This window comes from Thunnus maccoyii, chromosome 22 (assembly GCF_910596095.1).
Source record: "Thunnus maccoyii chromosome 22, fThuMac1.1, whole genome shotgun sequence".
NCBI lineage: Eukaryota > Metazoa > Chordata > Actinopteri > Scombriformes > Scombridae > Thunnus > Thunnus maccoyii.
In genome coordinates, this window is record NC_056554.1 from 17,835,654 (window position 1) to 17,855,749 (window position 20,096).

Below are 20,096 nucleotides of genomic sequence, written 5' to 3' on the forward strand. Positions count from 1 at the left end.
AGAAAGGGGAGAAGGAAAAGAAAGGGAGATGGAGGAGGAGAAGGAGGAGGAGAGAGTGAGAGAGAGAAGAGGGTGACCAAACGGAGGGAGGAGGGAGGGGGAAACGGCGTATGCTTGTATACAACCCTGATTTCCATTTTTTTCCCAACTCGTAATGTATTTAATTCAAGTGAAACGTAATCATGACGTGTCGTGTCATTAATCTCCTCGCCGCCTCTCCCGTAAGTACACTGAGTCTTTACTTTAAACATATATCCTATATCTTGATTTATCTAGTAAAATTTTATCTACCAGCATGTTTACATATACACTTTTATGCATGGTGGCATGAAACACCGGTGATGAAACATTTCCAAAATCTTTGGATTTATTGCTGTTGCCTTTTCACGAGCAACACACGGGATAATGGCCAATATAGTTGTTGTTGTTGTGTTTAATTTTTCAGGCCACTTCGCTTTTTTTTTTTTTTTTTTTTTTTTAATCTCCAGTTTGGATGTGTGTGTGCGCGCGTGTGTGCATGTGAGTGATTGGCATGAAGCATGTATGTATGTAACCGCGCGCTCCGGACCACTTTACGTGTGTGTCATGTATGTAAGCCGGCGTATGTGCGCGCGTGGCCGACATGCATGCAGCCTCTGAGCCTCCTATAGCCGTGACATGACAAAAAAAAACCGGAGAAATGCACAGTTTCCCCGCAGATGTAGAAAATACTCGGTTTAACATTTAAAACAAGTCGATTCGGCAAGTCAACTCGAAATTAAACGCGACTTTAAAATGGTTGCAAGTGCACGAAAAGTCACTCGGAGTGGTTAAAGATGTATTTTTAAAATTCGCGTAACTTTAACCCAAGTTCTGCACGCTACTCATATCTACCCACGCGAGGAAATCCGTTTGAAATTAGGCAGCGTTATGACCTCTTCTTCTTGATCCCATTTTAACCTCTCCGAAAAAACGACGTTTGACCGAAAAAGTAGCTTTACAAAAGAGGCACAAGTTCTCGGTGCGTAACGGAGGATTTCGATAAGACGCAGACATATTGTCCAAGGCGTAAAAGTGGATTTTTGCATGTTAGCAAGTTGATTTACAAAGCGTAATTTGTAGGTAGATGCGATTAGCTTGACTAATTCTTTTGTTGGACACACATTAGGCATTGTGTAGTGTATTGTTTTCGAGATAAGCACCGCCACTTCCATCTGTGATGTGCGCAAAAACGCACCCACGGGCTATTATAGTGCTTTATAAACGTTATACTTTCTCCACCTTTTACTACAATGTTTACTACAATCCGTTTAGTTGTCCTAACATCACCTCCAGTGTCTACAAGCTCAGAAAGTAGCATAGCAAGTGTGGCATGCAGCGCTGTAGCCGTGTGTGTGCAAAACGCGTGTTGCCAAATTGTATTCTGTAATATAAGTTACCGGTTTTCACGCTGGGTTTAAAAAAATGTGCGTTTTTTGGACACTGTGTCGCCTTTTGGGACTGATGTCGGTTTGGGAGATTGGCAGAGGATTCAAGATGAAATCCATGATGGCACTTTTTTTTCTCCTCCCGTCCGCTCCCTGCTCGCTCACTCGTCTTTTCCCCTCCCTTAATCTTTTGTATAGAAAATTTAAGAACAAAATGGAGCAGGGGAGAGAGCGATAGATAGGCTGACATGACACACACACGCCACCCCCCGACTTCTCCAAACTATATCCCACTGTTTATGATTTTTAATCGCATTTTTTGGAAGCGGGATTGTGCGCGGACACCATCTGCGGGCAGGGTTAATCTCATTTTAGTGGGGGTGTTTATTAGTGCATTGTTTGTTGATGGTTATTTATTTCATTAATGTGCCTCTAATTGAGATGGCCGCGAGAGAGAAGAGGGGAAAGAGCGACTGAAAATGGTTGCACGTTATTGACGCACATCATAGGGGCGAGGAGGAAATTCCTCTTGAGATAAGGCGCAGACGTGTCATCTGGGTTGACCAAAGACACTCCCGTCGCCTTCTCTATATCCAATGGAATATGTTTAGGGATCCTGAAATGCCCTATTTTTATATCCACTCAAAATGTCACACTTTTGAGAGCATGTGCATGGTGGAAGTAGGTTGACATTGCTGGTTTGTCCTATAACCAGGGATGTTGTGGAGGGTCCTGAAACTCTATATACATTTTTAAAATGTGCGTTTTTAAAGGTTTTTAGGCTGATATTCTCTTAATGACAGAAACATAAACTGTACATCATCTTAAAAATCTCTCATCAAACAGATGCAAGTTGAAGGTGATTATTCCCTGTAAGGAAATTAAGAGTAAAATGTGGAAACTATATATATTTTTATTTGAATTAATTGTGACTATTACCTACTAGAGTGACTTTTACTCATCACTGACGCTATTAAAACTGACTTTGTCCAGTCTGACTGTAAGATGAGCATCTCAAAGTAATATTTTATCACCTGGTTAACATTTAAACATGAAAAGACTCCCCCCCCCCACCCCCTCCAGCCCTACAGGTTGCCTACTTTTAGACACAAAATGATGATTTCATGTTAAAACCTTGCAAATGCTCATCAGGAACCTAATGAATATGAAACACTGACCCTATATGTTAAAAAGGGTCTAATGGATTTCGCTTCATTCAGGCCTCTCTCTCTCTCTCTCTCTCTCTCTCCTCTGCTTCAAGTAGTATCCTCCTCCTCCACTACCACCATCAACGCCGCCTCCTCCTCCCCATCTTTGCACGTACTGTACCGCACTTGAGGGGGCACATACACCCCATCCAGGTGGCTCTTGGGGAAGAGATTGTACGTGAGGGAGAAACAGACAGAAAGACAGAGGGAGAGAAAGTAAAAGGGAGAGGAGTGTAGCACCAATCAAGGCTTCTGATTGATATAATTGGGTCATTAGTGCGCTGCGGGAGAGGCACCTGCTTGCCCTCAGTTAGAGAGAATCTACTGCATTGTGACATTTTGAGACTGTTGAGAGTTCCGCTGGCTGCTCGGGATTAGTGTGTATTTAGAGCATTAGGATCTTACTTAAATAGTACACCACTCGGTATTGAGTTCTCAGACCAGTTTTAAACCGATTTTTACCAAAGAGGTGGACAGGTACTGTAGATAGTTTACTTCCCCTCCTTTTTTTTCCCTCCTTTTGACCAACTAAAATCATAATTTTAGGCGGCAACACAAGCTAAGCAGGTCACAGCAGTAGAAGGAAGGCCCGCTGTGATTTAAAACAGCAGGTCAAGCAAAAGATAGTACTGGAGCACTCTGATCATCAAGAGATGTTAAGCAGAGGAAGCCTAAAGGTTTGTTAGACTGGCTGAAGGTATAAAGGCGATGAAACAGAGTAGTTGTGCGCACATCCGAAAATCTAAGCGGGATAAATGCTGGATACATAAAAACAATCTACAAATCAAGGAGTATCCGCACACAGAAGCTTCCTCAGGTCTTTCTCAGACAAGTTAATAAAAGTAAAGGGAGCTCTGTTCAGTGTTACTCCTTGTATCATAGTTAAGGGTATTAAGGTATCAGTATGCTCCAACGGAAACGCTTGTCAGATGGTTGAATGGCATCTGAAACCACGTCCCCACACATCTTTTCCATGACGAAATAGACAATATCTGTAACTTTCCCGCAACCGACCCGCACATCCGCCGCTTCACACAGCAATTGGACAGGCGTGCAGAGGTGAGAAAAGTAAACAAGTTATCTCCTAAGATCTCTTTATTTCTGCAACTTTTTATATGTGCAAAAACAAGCGCAACACTATCAAGGCCTTCTGAGAGAGACTGTCCGAAAGCTCGCGCAGTTATCCCCGTATTTAAACAATTTTCCCGTCTCTTCACCCCTCTCCATGATGGCATGTTTGCCGTCCAACACGGTCGCACAACACTTCTTTTCAAAGTTCTTTTTGAGTATATCCTCACCTTTACCCTCAAGTTACCCTCCAACCTTGTACACACACTGTCAAGGTGCCCTTGAGCAAGGCATTACCTAAATTACACCAAGAGGCGCTCCGATATATATAAGGGTGTAACTGAGTGTGTGTAAAGAAAGGTGTTACTAAGAAGGAGAACACATGTTCTGCAAATTTCCCCAGGGTGAATAAAGAATCAAGCTGTGCCTACAATTACTATTTTTTTCTATAGTAGGCTCTTAAAGGTGCTCACGTCTGATATATGTGATACATTTATTCCATAAGGAGGTCACAGTGTAGAGTCAGCATGCCTGCAGCCTGTGGGTCGATTTGATTGACAGTTTTCAGTACACATTTGAATTTTTGACTAGGAAAAACTAGTAATGTAGGTATTTTGTTTCACCTGCGGGATGCATAATTGCTCCTTCCTTTGCTTTTCTCTCAGCTCCTTCAGGTGATCCCTGAATGTGCACAGATAACCCTTTTAGGAAGAACACATCCAATGATTTGCTTATGACATTTGCATGCGCCAAACCAATTCTTCTTTTAAGGCTCCCGTCTTGTAATCCTGTATCAGACGAGTCAGTCGAGCTTCTCGGCGCTTCCGCTCATTGCTTTAGACACAGCGCGGCCCGTATGACTTGGAGCGAGAGCCTCGTTTTCGTCGCCCGAGATGCTGTGATGTTTCCAACGTTCATACTCGCTTGCTCAGATCTGGCACTGTCTCGTCACTCCCAGTTCGGCGCTTTGGAGGAGGAATTCATTCAGAAGGAGCAGGAGCAACAGCTTGAGAGTAAGGGAGAGGTAGAGGAGTAAAAAAAAAATGAAGTGGTAAGTTTGGACAGGAAGAAATAGAACAAAGCAGAAGGGAGTAGCAGAAAGTGATAGATAAAGGTTAGGAATTGTTTTTTCTCAAATTTTTTTGCTGGTGCCCTCCCCAGATCTAGGAAAAGATGAAAGAGCTGAGGACAGATTGAGAGTCTTGGGCTGAATGTAGCCTTTTCACACAACGTTTTCTTCATCTAGCTCACAACATATCTATCAGAAAGGTCACCCACATGCCAATCTCTTGCCATTTGATTGACACTTTTAACCGACAGCACCGTGAGGGCCTTTAGTTTTTGTTTCTCAGGCAGGAGTGGGCCCTTAAGACCCATTCCCAAACTAAAAAAAGATACAAAATTTCTTTACAAGGAGGAAACCAGTCAAATCTTTACACTCATCTTATCACTGCTGAAGCTGAAGATGAGGGGAGGGGAGAGCGCAAGCCAGACAAAGTTGGAGCAAAGCAGAGAGTGAAGCAGGGGGTTCAGGGAAAGGTGAACTAAAGGAAATGAATACTGTCTGTGGGGATGTTCGCCACGTGAGCACGCGATAAAAACCACAGGACCAAATTATACAGTACCGCACAGAGAGCAGACTCCCCTCTCTTTCCTCCGCTATCGCTTATCCCCTCTTTCATACACATTTTTTTTTTTTTTGCGGTCAGTCTATCATACACCCACTTATCCCCAAAGGATACCTCACCTCGCACTCACTTCATCACATGAGAGTTCAAGTAATACAGCATGAAGAAATATACACTTGTAAGGATTCGAAGACGCGCGCACACACACACACACAGCTTCACACAATTTACTTTATGCCCTAAAGGCCCAGGCCTCAGACCTTAAAGATGCCTATTTTTAGGTATATGTGCAACATATACACACACAAAAAAACTTGCTAGGCTATAAAGGACAACCAAGAAAAGAAACGAGTGTTACAGGAAACGGATATACACACTCATACTATAAAGCCTATAACACACATTTACACTCATGTCATTACGGTAAAGCTGAGCAGATATAGTACTTCCTGCCTACACACACACACACACACATTATTAAAAAAAACTGAGGTGTTCACACCCTCACATTTACAATTATAATGTGTAGCTCGCCGGCATGTACAGACCTGCACACAATAAAACTGCAGTGAATATTTACACAATGACATCAAAACCCCCCAAAATAAACTTGTCTGAACATATTGTGCTCCTACTCCCTTGGCAACTATTTATCAGGGATATGATGTATGACTCAGCAACCCCCCCCACCCCACCCCACCCCCCTTCTATGCACACACACCTTATGACACAAGTGCAGGATTAATTATCAGTATTAATAAAATGCTGTGTGTTTTTTTTTAGGATGGGGTTTTGTGAAAAGAAAGTTGAAATACTGACCTCTTGTCATAAAAACAAGTGAAGGTTTCCAGTGAAGGTAATTCAGTACTTCAAAATTAGTTATCTCAGTGCCCACAATGTTAAACTGCAATTACTGTAATGACAACATCATGGCAATGCTTAACACAACAACGATATGCTTTTAAGCTGTCATTACCGTGTGAATTGCAATGTTACGTCGCCGCGTGTACGCTGCAAGTTTCAGGGTCAGAGAAAAAAAGGGCGATAGTGAAAAGTGGCAGGAAAATCCAGTTTTTTTTTCCCCCCACACTTTTTGTATCTGGTATCAACACGAATCATACGTCAATGTTGACTATATGATTTAGGTGATTCACGCTTGCACCTGGCATGAAAAAAAAAAACATTTCCATGATTCTGAATCTGATTCAGATACAGTATTCACGTTATTTCATTTGCAGATTGGGAATGAATTGCATTTGTTGATAATGTGAGCGAACGTGTCTCCGACCGCATCCAAAGGTGGTTTAGGTGACTGGTTCTTCAGTATGTTTCTCGGTTCATTTACACCTGGATTTTATGTGCTTCTGCTCCACCAGACTCCAATCTGATTTGTCCCTCTTCTGCCCCAACCCCCTTCCCTGCATCCTTTGCTGCACCTTATCTCCTTCTCTCCATCTATCCAAATTTTCTTTATTGGCATGACAGGGCCGGTGGTTGGCGACAGCCACCGTCACGGTGGAACAATGCATTGTGATGGTGATATTCATATGATAATGCCATCAGACTTAACACTGCTGCAGATACATTTAGATAGCCAGACTCCTTTTTTTCTGTCTTTTCTCTTTCTGTATCTCTCTCTCTCTCTCTGTCTGTCTGGATGTATATTTCTGTGTGTTGACTTTTCAAATGATTTTTAAATCTGTTGTTCTCTCTTCATGTTATGCCCCAGCCTGCCACTTCACCACTCTTATATCTCTCCTATTCTCTGTTCAAGCATGTCTGCCTCTTTATGTTTTTTTTTATTTTTCTCCCCCCTTTTCCCCCTCAACACATTGTTGGCAATCACATTAAATCATTTCAATCACATGGCTTCTGACTATATATTTTTTTTAAGCTGCCTAGTTTGTAAGTGCACTATATGTTCTCTCCGTCTCTCTCTTTCTTTTTCTCTGTCTGCCTCCTTTCTCATTTTTGCTCTTCGCCATGTTGGCAGGGCCCAATCTACCAGCTGATATCAGCATTCCCTGGCACTCTGCCAACTGGCAACACTGCAGGAGAGAAAGAAAGAGAGAGGGAGAGAATGAAAGAAAATTAGTGAATAATAGACGGAGGGAGGGAGCGAGAGAATGAGAGGGGGATGGGAGGAGTATGAATCAGGGAGAGCAAGAAAGACAGAAGAGAAAGGAAGACAGTGAGAGAAAGAACAATAATAATGGATTAAGAAAGGACTCTGTGTGAATGTGTGTGTGTGTGTGTGTGTGTGTGTGTGTGCGTGTGTATGTCTATGGTTGTGTGTTTATGTGATTGATATGGTGTGATATCCCTGTGAGTCATAGCTGAGCTAAAATGTCAACTGGCTACACGAGAATCTCTTTGTCATCCAGACTCACTCACATACGCACACACATACATAAACAAACCCAACAGATCATATAAACACATATGTGACCATACTGCCGCGTGAACACAAATATGGACGACACACCTGCAAACACAGATGTTCCATTGTTTTGCCACAATGATTGATGACCTTTTGTTTTGTTGTGGGTGCCTCTGCTGCTTCTCAACTCTACCAAATGACGGACAAAAACAGCCGATGTGCATAAATCCAGTCTGATGCAAACTGCTGTGCACTCAAAATATTTGGGTGTGTGAGCACGCTTGGCCAAATGCTTATGTGTTCAATATTCTGTATATCACACTTTACATTTTAGCTGACTCTGTTATCTTGAGTGATGGTTGCAATACAAACACAACAGTAGAATAAGCTTACATTTGTACATTACTTAACTATGAGTAAGCAGTGTATGGGTCAAAGGTGCCACACCCAGGCAATAATTTTTATAAATATTGCTGTGCATAAGTGCAGACACACTGTATGTGTGCATGTGTATGTGCATGTATGTGTGTACAGTCCTGATTTAAGCCAAAAGCTGCTACTGTATGAGTGTACAGGAAGGGTGTGTGGGGAAGTCAAAACATCTCGCGCCCATCCTGTTTGGGACAGTCCATGTCCTGTGTTGGTGCCCTTAATTCCTAAACACAGACTGACACACACACACACACACACACACACACACACACACACACATAAAGAAACACACTGATGCACATTCACACTCCGGCTAATCATCCCATATGTGCTAACAGTATGCTGGAGTGCATTGTGAACACATGCAGGAGGCAGAACAGGTGCACACCTGTTACACATTCAAGCGCAAGCATACACCTACGCAGACTGAAGAGTAAATGAAGATCAAATAAAGATTTGCTTTGTACTAAACATTTACATGCATTAAAACACATTCAAAACGGTATTATAATGAGTATGCATTTGATTCTCTGCCATTAGCATTTATGATGGAATACACAGAAAAGAGTCTCAGTCAGAGTGTGAGTGCAAATTGCTTTTTATCCTATTTGACGAAAATCTGCTACCTGCAGTTCATCGCTTAATATTTCAAAAGCATTTACGCCTACAGTGACATTGATATCGTTAATTTACTTAAAGTCTTTAGTTGGATAAAAGCATCAATGATGTGATAAAAATGTGTTTTCTTTTTTAAAAACAGGCAACGACTTAATTTTAAATACAATAATTGTTACATGTAACTCATAACTCATATTTAAGTGAAGTTTCTCATTTGTCATCATGCAATCATTAATTGCTTTTTGATGTTTTTGTTGTTTTTGTCCGCAGAAGGTCAAAGGAGGAGGCTGCCACAGATGTGTGTCCCCCCTCAGCCAAGACACTAAAGAATGGCATAACACCACACACGCTGCTGGTAATTCTTTTCTGTTCTCATACACACTCCTGCATATACACGTGCATTCATATATAGGCATATGGACTTGTTAAACACACTAATACACACTAATACCATTGACCATTCATTATGTCTTCTTTTTGGCTATTTTCCAAATTTGGCCAATATCATCTTACAGTTAAAGAGAATTATGCACAACATGCTAATTTAACCCTTTCTCTAGGTTTTTAAAGTTGTAACTCCTCTAAAGTCATCAGTCTCACTCACTATCTGTCTCTGTCCTTCTCTGTCTGTGTTTTGTACTGATAGAGGATGGATTCTCCGCCAGAATGTGTGTTGTCTCTTTCTTGTGAGCAGCCCCAGTCTCCCCCAACACTGCCATCCCTGGACCACAGCCCCCAGGCTTCCTCTCTTCACACTCAGCTCTCTCTACCTAACAGCCCTGTTGTCCTGCCCATTCACAGCCCCGAACCTTCCCCTCAGAGCCCGGACACCACGCCTTATTTCCCCCTCTCTCCCTTCCCCCTCCATGAGGACAATAATAACAATCACCACGATGTTGATGAAGAAGATGATGAGGAAGAACTGGATGGAGTTCCTCCATCCCCAACCCCGGCAGTGGCTTTGTTCCCAGGAGGAGGGGGACAAGAGGCTGGATGCAGCCCTTGTTTGGACTCCTCTCCCCCAGCCACACCGTCGGCACCACTCCTCGGGTTTGGAGCTCTGGAGCTGGCCCTTTCATCAGGGCAGAGCGGAAACTGCAGTGATGAGCTGGACCTCCAGCTCTTCCAGAAGGACACTGTTACCAGGGCAATACCTGGAGTAGGAGGGGCCTCATCAGGGCCTGCGCTCAGGTTTCCCTGTCATGTGTGCGGGAAGAGATTCAGATTCCAAAGCATTTTGTCTCTTCATGCTCGAGCTCACAGTCTGGACCGGGACCGCCGAGCTTCAGCCCTCTACCGGACTGGACTCCCCTCAGCACCCCTAAAGCAGCACCTCAAGGTTCGACAGAACCACAAGGACATAATCCAAAACCACCGAAGTCACTCCAACCAGCGTTTACTGCCAGGGACTCTCATCCAGCATCTCACAGAAGAAGAGGATGTCGATGGTGAGGTCAAAGGTCTAGATGATGAGCTACAGACAGACCAGAATCCACACTTTCTGCTGGATGAGAGCACACCATTGACCCCTCCACTTACTGAGGACCCTGTTTCTGTGACCTCTCCCTATTCTTCTAATCCTTCTACCATTGGGGAGGCTGCGTCTACTCTAATGGCGCCTACGTTTCGCTGTCATGCCTGCAAAGGAAAATTCCGTACAGCTTCGGAGTTGGCGCGCCATGTCCGCATTCTCCACAACCCGTATAAATGCACTCTTTGTCCTTTCTCTGCCAGCCAAGAAGAGAGCTTGGCATCTCACTTGCAAGAGTGCCACCCTTCCCCTGAGGTACCTGTTGTGCCCCCGGCCTTCAATTCCAGGCCAATCATTGCAAACCCTGACACTCCTGTGCCCACCCCAACCCATACCCCAGCCCCAGCCCCAAGTACCCCACAGATGACATCAGCCACAACAGTAACTGCATCCCCCTCACTGCCAGCATTTCGCTGTGATACTTGTGGACAGCGGTTTACCCAGTCTTGGTTCCTTAAGGGACACATGCGAAAGCACAAAGACTCCTTGGACCATAAGTGCCAGGTATGCGGCCGTGGCTTCAAGGAGCCTTGGTTCCTCAAAAACCACATGAAAGTACATCTCAACAAACTTGGATTGAAAGCCGGGCTGGGAACCCTTGGGGGACCAGGAGGTGCTGAGCAGCAAGCCAAAGGCTCTGCAAGTAATCAGTCTCTCAATGCCCTCTACTCCAGCCTCCTTTTGGCCCAACGAGGAAGTGGCAGAGGTGGACAAGGAAGATCAGACAGGGACACTGGAGGCAGAATGGGGATGGGCTCAAGCAAGTCAGCCATCCTGGGCTACCTGGGGCTGCCTAGTGATGGCAGTGGGGCCAGCTGCATGGAGAGACTCCAAGCTGTGGCTCAGGTGGCAGAGATGGGAAATGGTGGTGGTGGCAGCATTGGTGGCTCAGGAGGAGGGGATCCAGGGAGAGGAGGGGGAGCAACTAGAGGAGGGGGCACAGGTGACACCACAGCATCAGTATCTGAGGGAGGGGACCAGGCAACTTGGTGGCAGCTGGTGGCTCGCAGTCTTGCAGTAGCTCAGCAACAGCAGCACAGGCCCCATCAGCGAGGTCAGCAGCAAGGCCAGCGAGGCCCAGGTCGGAGCTCTGTGATAACAGAGGCCGATCAAGTTAGAGCCTACCTTGGAGGCCTGGATCCAAGAGAGGAGTCTGCAGGAGCAGGAGGGCCATGGGAATGCCCAGACTGTGGAAAGCTATTCCGCAGCTTGCAGCAGGTGGTGGTTCATGCTCGTGTTCACACTCAAAAGCCCCAGAAAGGAGGTGGTAGTGAGGAAGAGGGGAGTGTTAGTCGTAGAGGAGCAGGCCTTGGAAGAGGCAGTGGTGAATCTCAGCTGCACAGTGGTGGATCCCAACAAACAGGAGACCTGAGACAGGAATCTAAACTGCACAGTGGTGGATCACAACAAGCAGGAGCAGCTACAGGGTTTCACTCTGTCATCTCAAGCTTCAAAGGTACAATCACATCCACTTTTTTCTACTTAGCATTTTGGGCTTAGTTATGTTTGTTTGCTCATATGGGGTTTCAGTAAGAAGGGTGTTATTATCACAAGGTATATTCTTTTCATATTGCTTTTCTGTTGTAAATAAAAGCCTCTGTGAGACCCCTCACACCAGTTGTTATCTTTACATTTTTTCCACTTGCAGGAGAAAATGGTATGACAGCACTTTCCTCCATACCGTCAGTTCCCACCAGGGAGCGAGTGCGTGGCAGAGGGATAAAAGACTGCCCCTACTGTGGTAAAGCCTTCCGTTCATCACACCATCTCAAAGTGCACCTGAGAGTTCACACAGGTGAGAAAATGCTGTGAGTCTAATAAACCACGTTTACTTTTTCAACCTTTATAAATCCCTGGAAAGGTTTCACTGAGCATCACTTTTGCAGCACTACCTTTTTTATATACTCACTCCAGATAACTGGCCAGCACTAATCATAGCCCTCTACTGCAGGCAACTGAGCAGCTCCTCTGGAGCAACTCTTGGTTAAGTGCTTTGCTCAATGGTATATTAGCAGTAGATCTGAAGACAGTAAGAACCTTGCACATTCACTTTTCCAATCTGATTTGTCAAGCCATTCCAGGGATTAAACCAGGTAAAATCTCACCTCTCTCACTAGCCTTTAACCTCTCCCCAGAAAAAGGCACAGGAAACATTTTTCCCATGAACTAAATTGTACTTCTTTAACTGGATTTTAACTGTAAATTGTGCAAATTAAAATGACTTAGCCATGTATTATATGTTTTTTAGATGAAGAATACTGATTCTTGATGTCATAACACTATGACATTAAATAAATACTCACAGATAACTCCATAATAACAATTTTTGCCTTTAATCTTTCTGAGATTCATATTCTCTGACCTTATTCTGACTGTCAAAAAGACACATCACAGCTATATTATTTAAGATAGCATACAGCTCTCATGCACTATTGCTTCTTCTTGCCATCAAGTGATTACCACATGGTCAGTAATTTAAATGAAGGCATCAAATTATAATAATACTCTCTTGATATTACTGTCGTCTTGAGAATATTATTGTCCCTTGAGGCTTTTATTCCATTATTATGTTTGCCTCAGCATCACAATCTTTGTTCATACTTCTACATGTACATCTGCATTTACTGATAGAGCAGCGTTATCCTTGTGTGATCAGTTTTTTTGTTCATGTGAATAAGATCATTTACGCTTTTCATAGGTAATACATTTCCTGCTCTTGATATGCTTCCAGCATGATGCCCCCTCCTCTTTATCTTTGCCAACAGTGTAATTTTTAATCAGTGATGGAATACTGCCATCTCCCTTTAAAATGTGTAACTACATCTCCCACTCAACAGTGTTCAGGACTATGTCAGTGATTTTGCTAGTTTAAGCTCCTTAAATATAACTGATAACCATTCACAAAGAATGCTAGTCTTTCAGATTTTTTAATCTTTTATCCTGACTTTCCACTTTCCAGGCAGTCATTGCCTTGCATTAATTTCTGTATAGTATGAAAATCTGTTAGCAGACTCTTGAAACTACACCTGTGAAGTTTACAGTGGTGATTTGTAGTAAATGAACCAAAACATGCAAAATCACTTACACTACACCTTGGCAGCTTTTCTTTCAGTCTTCATACACTTTTTTTTGCAGCCTGCATATTCATCTACTTTTTTATCAGTTGATGTATGTTGCACCATTAGGCGCACTCCAATGCCATTTCTCCAGTCTTATTTTGTTAATCTTATTTCCTCCAGGTGAGAGACCCTACAAATGCCCCCACTGTGACTATGCGGGTACCCAGTCTGGCTCACTGAAGTATCACCTTCAGCGGCACCACAGGGAGCAACGCAATGCCTTGTCAGCCTCCTCCAATTCTTCCTCCAATTCCTCCTCCACTGGTCTCACCTCCACTATCAACAGTCTCACATCTGGAACCTCTGGGCTGGTCAAGCAGCGCCGATCCCAACCCAATCACTGCCCAGTAAACCGAGGCCCAACCGACACCCCCACATCGAGGCCAAGCCAGCAGTCTTGGCTCCTGGGGCTTCCAGACCAGCGGGAGCATCGGAAGGCCTTGGCAGCTCTAAGGGATGTTGACTTGGAGACCCAGTACAGGTATTTGTCTGGGGTGATGGGTGCACTTTACCAAGGTGGAATGGAAGGAAGCTGGATCAGGGAGTCTCCCCCACCGAAGGCCCCCAAAGTGTCCAGACGTAAACCCCTTACCACTAGCCGAATGGTTCAGCCGTCGAGTGACAAGGAAGGACCTGCATCTTCAACTCAAGAGGGTGGGTTTGAACCCCTGGATCTGTCCCGTCGTCCCTCTCCTGGCCTCGGAGGGATGGAAGAGGATGGAGTCATTAGCGTAGGGGAAGGAGGAATTGTTGGTGGTGGTGATGGGGGAGGGGATAGTTCAACAGGGGTCAAACTGAGCCAATGTTTGTTCTGCCCTTTCCGTACATCCTCAGCAGAGCTGATGGCCATGCATCTTCAGGTCAATCACACCAGTAAGTCCAGACGCAAAAGGGGCTCTACGACCACCTTAGATGACGACAGAGCCCCGAAGGCCACAATGCCCCGGATCGATCATTCTGAACTTGACTCCCATGGCATATGGAGGCATTTGAGTGAGGTTGAGTCCCAGTCCCCCATGGGGGAATGGTCCTCAACCCAGGCCCAGACCCTCAATGGGCTCTGTCAGGATGCAACAGAACATCTGGTTGATGGCCTTGACCACCCAGACTCCAACTTGGCTTCAGTATCCAAGACTTTAAGTGATGGTCTGGATCTCAAGGGGAAGATAGAGGAAGATGAGGAAGACCAAGAGGAGGAATTGGAAGAGAATTTAGAGAATAGCAGTCTGGAGGATTCACCAGGACCGGACCAGGATCTGAGGATGTCCCTCACTCTTTCACCAGTCCTGAGCTCCAACCACATGGTGGGAGAGGAGGAAAGAGTCTTAACAGATTAGAATCATATTGGATGACACCCTTTAAATTTGAGAGTTTGGTTCAACTACACTTCAAGAATTGAAGAAGGGGTGGGAAGCTTTATAGAAAGAAAAGGGGTTTAAAGTTAAGTGAATATTTGCCCCTTTATGCTTTCATTTCTGAATAGAGGATGATTCTTGACTCCTGATGTTTCAGAGAGTTATTAAAAGGATAGAGAGAAAAATCACAGCAGTTATGTTGCCGCTGACATTTTTTGTCTACTTCAGTTCTGACTTCTGACTCCCTGTACAAAAGAGCATGGATGCATCTTTTCAGGACTTTTAGGCCACTTTTTCTATCCCATTTTTGTTTTCATGCTTCACTCCGAGATGGATTTTTAAGATGGACTCCAATTTGATAAGTGAAAGAAACATGTATACAATCCTGCATCATTCCAGAGTCATGCATTTATTCAACACTTATAATGGACTGTATATCCCAGACTACTATACTGTTGAAGCCAGCTGTGAAGAGAAGTTCTCCTGACTGACCAATTAACAGTTTGAAACCTCAAAACTTCAAGTTCCTCTTCAACTCATACAGAAATGGAGGAAAGTTTAGTCCAGAAAAGTTTCAAGCTGTAAACCTCAGCCAAGCTATTTGGTATTCATTTAAAGCATGAGGTAACTATTGCAGACCGTGTGCTTTCCCTCAACTATATATTACTGCCTTGTTTGTCTGAAAAGTGTTTCTAGAGGATTGTCCTAAGGAAAAAGTGAAAGAAAAGTTTGTAATATTTTTTTTTTCTTTTTCAGTTAGTGCCTGTTCATGTATGTTGTCAAGAGAGTCTCTGCTATTCTTGCGCCTCGAGGCTCTGATAGGTCATTCATTTTATCTGAATATACAGTTTAAAACAATTTAAGTACAAGTATATTTGTGATTCTAGGGTGTTGTGAATAGTTAAGTCGTAAAAGAAATGCTACAACGTAGCGTGATGTCCTTGATACAGACAGCAGCCGCTTATGGCCCAGCTTGAAAAGTAAACTGAAAACAAAAAAAGTAGGTCAGATACATAATGTAAAATGTGATGAAAAAGGTCAAAGGCTGGGTGATAAAAAGGGGTCACAGTTCAACATTCAGTGTTTACAATGGTGTCGGATGCAGGTGGGTTTGCCAAGGCAACTCAAGGTCATCATAGATGCGTGAAAAAGGAGAGAACACAGAGTGGGAGTCTGTTTGAGGGCTGTAGGGATGTCGTTCGAGCCCCTGAACACAATCAACTGACTCACCTTTTTAAGAGACTGAGACAACTGTGTCAATAAAAAGGAACAATTTCCCTTTTTCTCCATAGGAGAGAAGATACAAGGTAATGAATGAAAAAGAAAGCAGTATTCCTGCCAAACAGGACTAAATCTGAGATACAAACTGTACTCTCGGGGTATGGTGTCTTTTAGATGAGTAGATTCCCTCTCTTCTTCTTTTTTATAAGAAAAGAAAAGACAATGGTAGGAGTAATTATTAAAACACTAACAAATGCATAGACATCCCAGTAGAATATGTGTAGCTTTTGTAAAGGCAAGAAAGGAAGAAAAAAAAAAGCAGACTTTTGTTTATTTTCATTTCAAGATGCTTACAGAAAAAGGTTATCAATATAGGTAATATTGATTATAATGTTTGTGAGCTAAGACTAGTTGGAATGTCTATACAGAGCACTGTGCAAGGTTTGAGTTCCCAAAGTAGTTGTTTTTATTTTGACTTTATCGATAGACCAAACGTTTTTTCAATGGAAGTTGTCACTTTCGGTTGCTGTTTTAAATGTGTAAAGCTGTGGTTTCAATGGAATAACCCTATCGATTATCAATCAGTTGATTAGTGTATCAAATATCCAACCATTGAACTGGTTGTTAAAGAAAGTTCACAGTTCATCTCCTATCCCAAATTCTCGTGGTTAGAGGGTATATTTAGAAAAAAAAAATGCCTTTAACACTGGTTAACAACCACTATTTATCCCTCCTGGACTGTTTTTGATGGGGTATCCATTGATTGCAACCACACCATAATGTGCATTAATGTGTTTTAAGTTCTTTTTTAGAGCACCTTATGAGTTTTGTAGTGAAAGTCCCTTAGTGGTGTCTCCTTAACAACTACTGTCAATGCCACCGTGCCTTCTGTTTCAAGCACTTCCTGGTGTATTTTGTAAAACTCACCAAAAGCACTTAGCCTATTTCTACATACACTCTTTCTTCCTCTCTGTCCTTCCACCTCCTTTTCTTCCTCTACTCTTCTCCTTCATCACCTCGGCCCGTTTTCCTAATCTTTTTCTCGTGTCTTTACCTCCTGACCCCTATCTCCTGGGGGAAGCTGTTTTCATACTGTACCAGATTTCTCTCCTACTGTTCGGGCCCATTCGGCCTTAAACAAGGTCACTAGGCCTTAAAACATTCTAGCATGGCTAGAGGCTTGAAAGAATGGACTACCTAACCCTTAGACAAGTCAAAAAAATCATTATAGATGTAGGGTTAGAATACTTTCGGTCTTAATACTAACCCTTGGTAAACCAAAGCCCAAGTCTAAGACTAATAAATATTATATTTAATTTCATGAGGTGCCAAAACATGTCTGATGTGACACTAAAGCATATATCAACTTGATAAAACATAATAATTCACCTTTCCTCTCTTTTTCCTTTGCCGTCTTCTCATATCCTTTTTCTTGACCTTCCTCCCCTTTCTTTCTCTCATGCTTGCTCTTCCTCTATGTCCCTCTCTTGTCCGTAAAACTGTCTATCTCTAGCACCACTTGAAGGTGACGTGTACTATCTGGTATTGAGGCCTTTATTAGATTTTTATTTCAGTTTATGTGGTGTTTGTTCAATGCCGTTGAGATGGAAAAATGCTCTTCTTATAATGATAATTATTATTGTTTTTGGCATTATGGTTAAAAAAACAACAAAAAAAAGAGAAATGTGTTGTTGAATGTTGTACAGATAGCACTAGAGATGTTGTGTTTTTTTAATGAGAGCACAAACCTGAGTGATGGTCCCTTCTACTCCTCCCACAGGCAGATGGGAATAAAACGGCCTGCCAATCATTCTAGATGTCTAATGACAACAATTTCCTCGGTGATGAGAGATTTTCAAAATAGACCCTTTGTTTAAGAAGCATTCTTCTCTGGAGATTTGAATGTAAAAATGTAGCCTTCGACTCAAACTCCAAATCTGCACGGAGAAAAAAAAATCATCTTTGAAAGACTGAGATAGCACTTAAAAGTCAATATTTTTTCTCTCTTGAAGGTTTAGTTTGATTTTTTGGTAAATTTACTCTTTTGCCAATTAATATAAAGTCAGAAAACTCACAGGTGCCTTTTCATTTTTTTGCAAGCAGTGTGAAAGTATATAATTACCTCATGGATGTCAGTGGGAGAAGTAGTGTCTCTTTTCAAAAGTGAAGAAATACACATTTGTACTTTTGTATAGATGGACAGCTGGTTTAACTGAACCGCACAATATACCGCAGTGCATTTGTAGAGTTGCACGTTGTACTGTTAATTGAGAATTTACACTGTAATCAAACTTTGGATTTTGTTTTCAAGAGCCCCCAGCCACTTTGGATGAATATGAAAATGAAAATTTCCAAAAAAAGTATTATGGTTAAGACAATTTGTTAGTGCTGCTATATGCAAACGTTCAGTGTTGAAGGTGTATTTCCCCCTTTTTGAGAGGAGCTCCTACTGAGCATCCATAGACATCCATTAAGGCTGAGCTCACTATTCAACTAACTACCTTCAAAACTCCCAAAAAGACATAAAAGGCATCCTTGAGTTTGACTAGGCAAACATTAAAAAATTCTCCACTAAACGAACTATCCCTTCACATTTGCACGTACTTTCAACTTAGCTCCCTTGTGATTCTTCAAATATATATGAAAATTGCACCTTATCTCCTGATTGTGAATCAGATCATTTCACCAAAAGGATAACTTCAGATGAACTGATCCTGCGTACTGTATCTACAGGTATGATCAATTTGAAGGTGTTGTTTACCATTAAAAGGACAAATCTTTGTGAGGTGAGGGGGCCATGCTGGGTTTGGGCTCTTGTGTAGTTGACTGCCATTGCAGTGAGGGAAAACTGATCTAACATAGTAGTGACTAATATGACTTTGTGGACAGATAAAAAAAAATAAAAATAAAACACATTAGAAATAAATAAACACCAACAAAATAACCTGGTGTCTCTTTGTCATGTTTATCTACCCTTGATGGCATTTTCTTTTAGGTTTTCAAAAAAGATCTTTATATGTGTTTCTTTATATATTGCATGTAATGTATACTTGTAGAAGGATGGCACGTTCCGATTTGATCCTCTTCAAACTACTTGTGCTCAGAGTGAACACAACATTTAGGAGATAGAAAGCCCTCTTGTGGCCTAAAGCGGAACTGCAGGAAGGTGAAAACTCTAATGGGACATCCTTTTTCTTTCTCCTGCACCTTGAACTTTGTTTCTGCAGAGGTTATAGAAATTGGTTTAAAAATTGTTAAAATTTGACTAAAGAATTAATGAATGAATGACTGTAATAATGAGGATGAAGGTAACCTTCATATAAACAGTCAGGACCCTCGAGAACTGTTTGACATATGTATTGTCTGGATGGATTATGGCTGCATGTGATGTTAGAAATCTGGGAATTTAAACTGCTTTTTTTTTTTTTTTATATATCTATATATATATATATATATATATATATATTTTATATCTATATGAGCTGGTGGCATCAGCAAATGTCCACAATAGACCATTTAAATTGCAGACTGAAAAAGCTTGGAAACTGACTCAAAAGGTTGAAGTTTGAAACTGTGAGTTGCTAAATTCTGGACGGATATTTGACTAAAATATTTTTTTCTGTTGATAGAGGTGCATTTTTACATCAAGCTGTGTTTAAATGCTCTGTAGGTTTATTGAACATTGATAACATAATGTGAAGTTGGGTTGAGTATATAAATGTTGCCAGTGTCATGGCAAATGAAATTTATTCATATCAACTCAGTATTGATGGATAATGACCCAATGGCCCCAATGAGCACAGCACATACAATGCCTCCCCTGGTACAAAGCAGCCATGTTTCGCATCTCTGCAGCAACATTTTACAGTGAAATTTAACCCTAACCACAACCATAAGTACAGAGCCCTCTGTGTGAAGCAGCGGTTATCAACAGACAAGCTTAAGGGCTCCTTGATTGGGCCCCTGAGTTTCTGTCCATCAAGCAACAGAAATGTTGTGAACTGTAAAGACAATTGTGGGATTGACTGTATGTGGGTGTCTTCTGGCAGCAGGTCCCTTCATTTTACATGAATTTCCTAGAAATTTTTGGTGTAATTTGCTTCTGTGATGTTAATCGTTATGGCATTTTA

The 20,096-nt window shown here is 42.4% G+C and overlaps 1 protein-coding gene across 2 annotated transcripts; it reads left to right on the plus strand.

Moving 5' to 3' along the window:
- Positions 1-92: 92 nt before the first annotated feature.
- On the plus strand, positions 93-18,891 carry znf219 (zinc finger protein 219). 2 transcript variants are annotated; one of them, XM_042402388.1, is made up of 5 exons: positions 93-221; positions 9,011-9,095; positions 9,387-11,727; positions 11,920-12,066; positions 13,511-18,891. In XM_042402388.1, exons 3-5 carry the CDS (start codon positions 9,390-9,392, stop codon positions 14,725-14,727), a joined length of 3,702 nt encoding a protein of 1,233 aa, XP_042258322.1. In that variant the 5' UTR covers positions 93-221; positions 9,011-9,095; positions 9,387-9,389; the 3' UTR covers positions 14,728-18,891. The 2 variants fall into 2 exon arrangements, with proteins under 2 accessions (XP_042258322.1, XP_042258323.1); XM_042402389.1 differs by having other exon boundaries at positions 9,014-9,095.
- Positions 18,892-20,096: the final 1,205 nt, after the last annotated feature.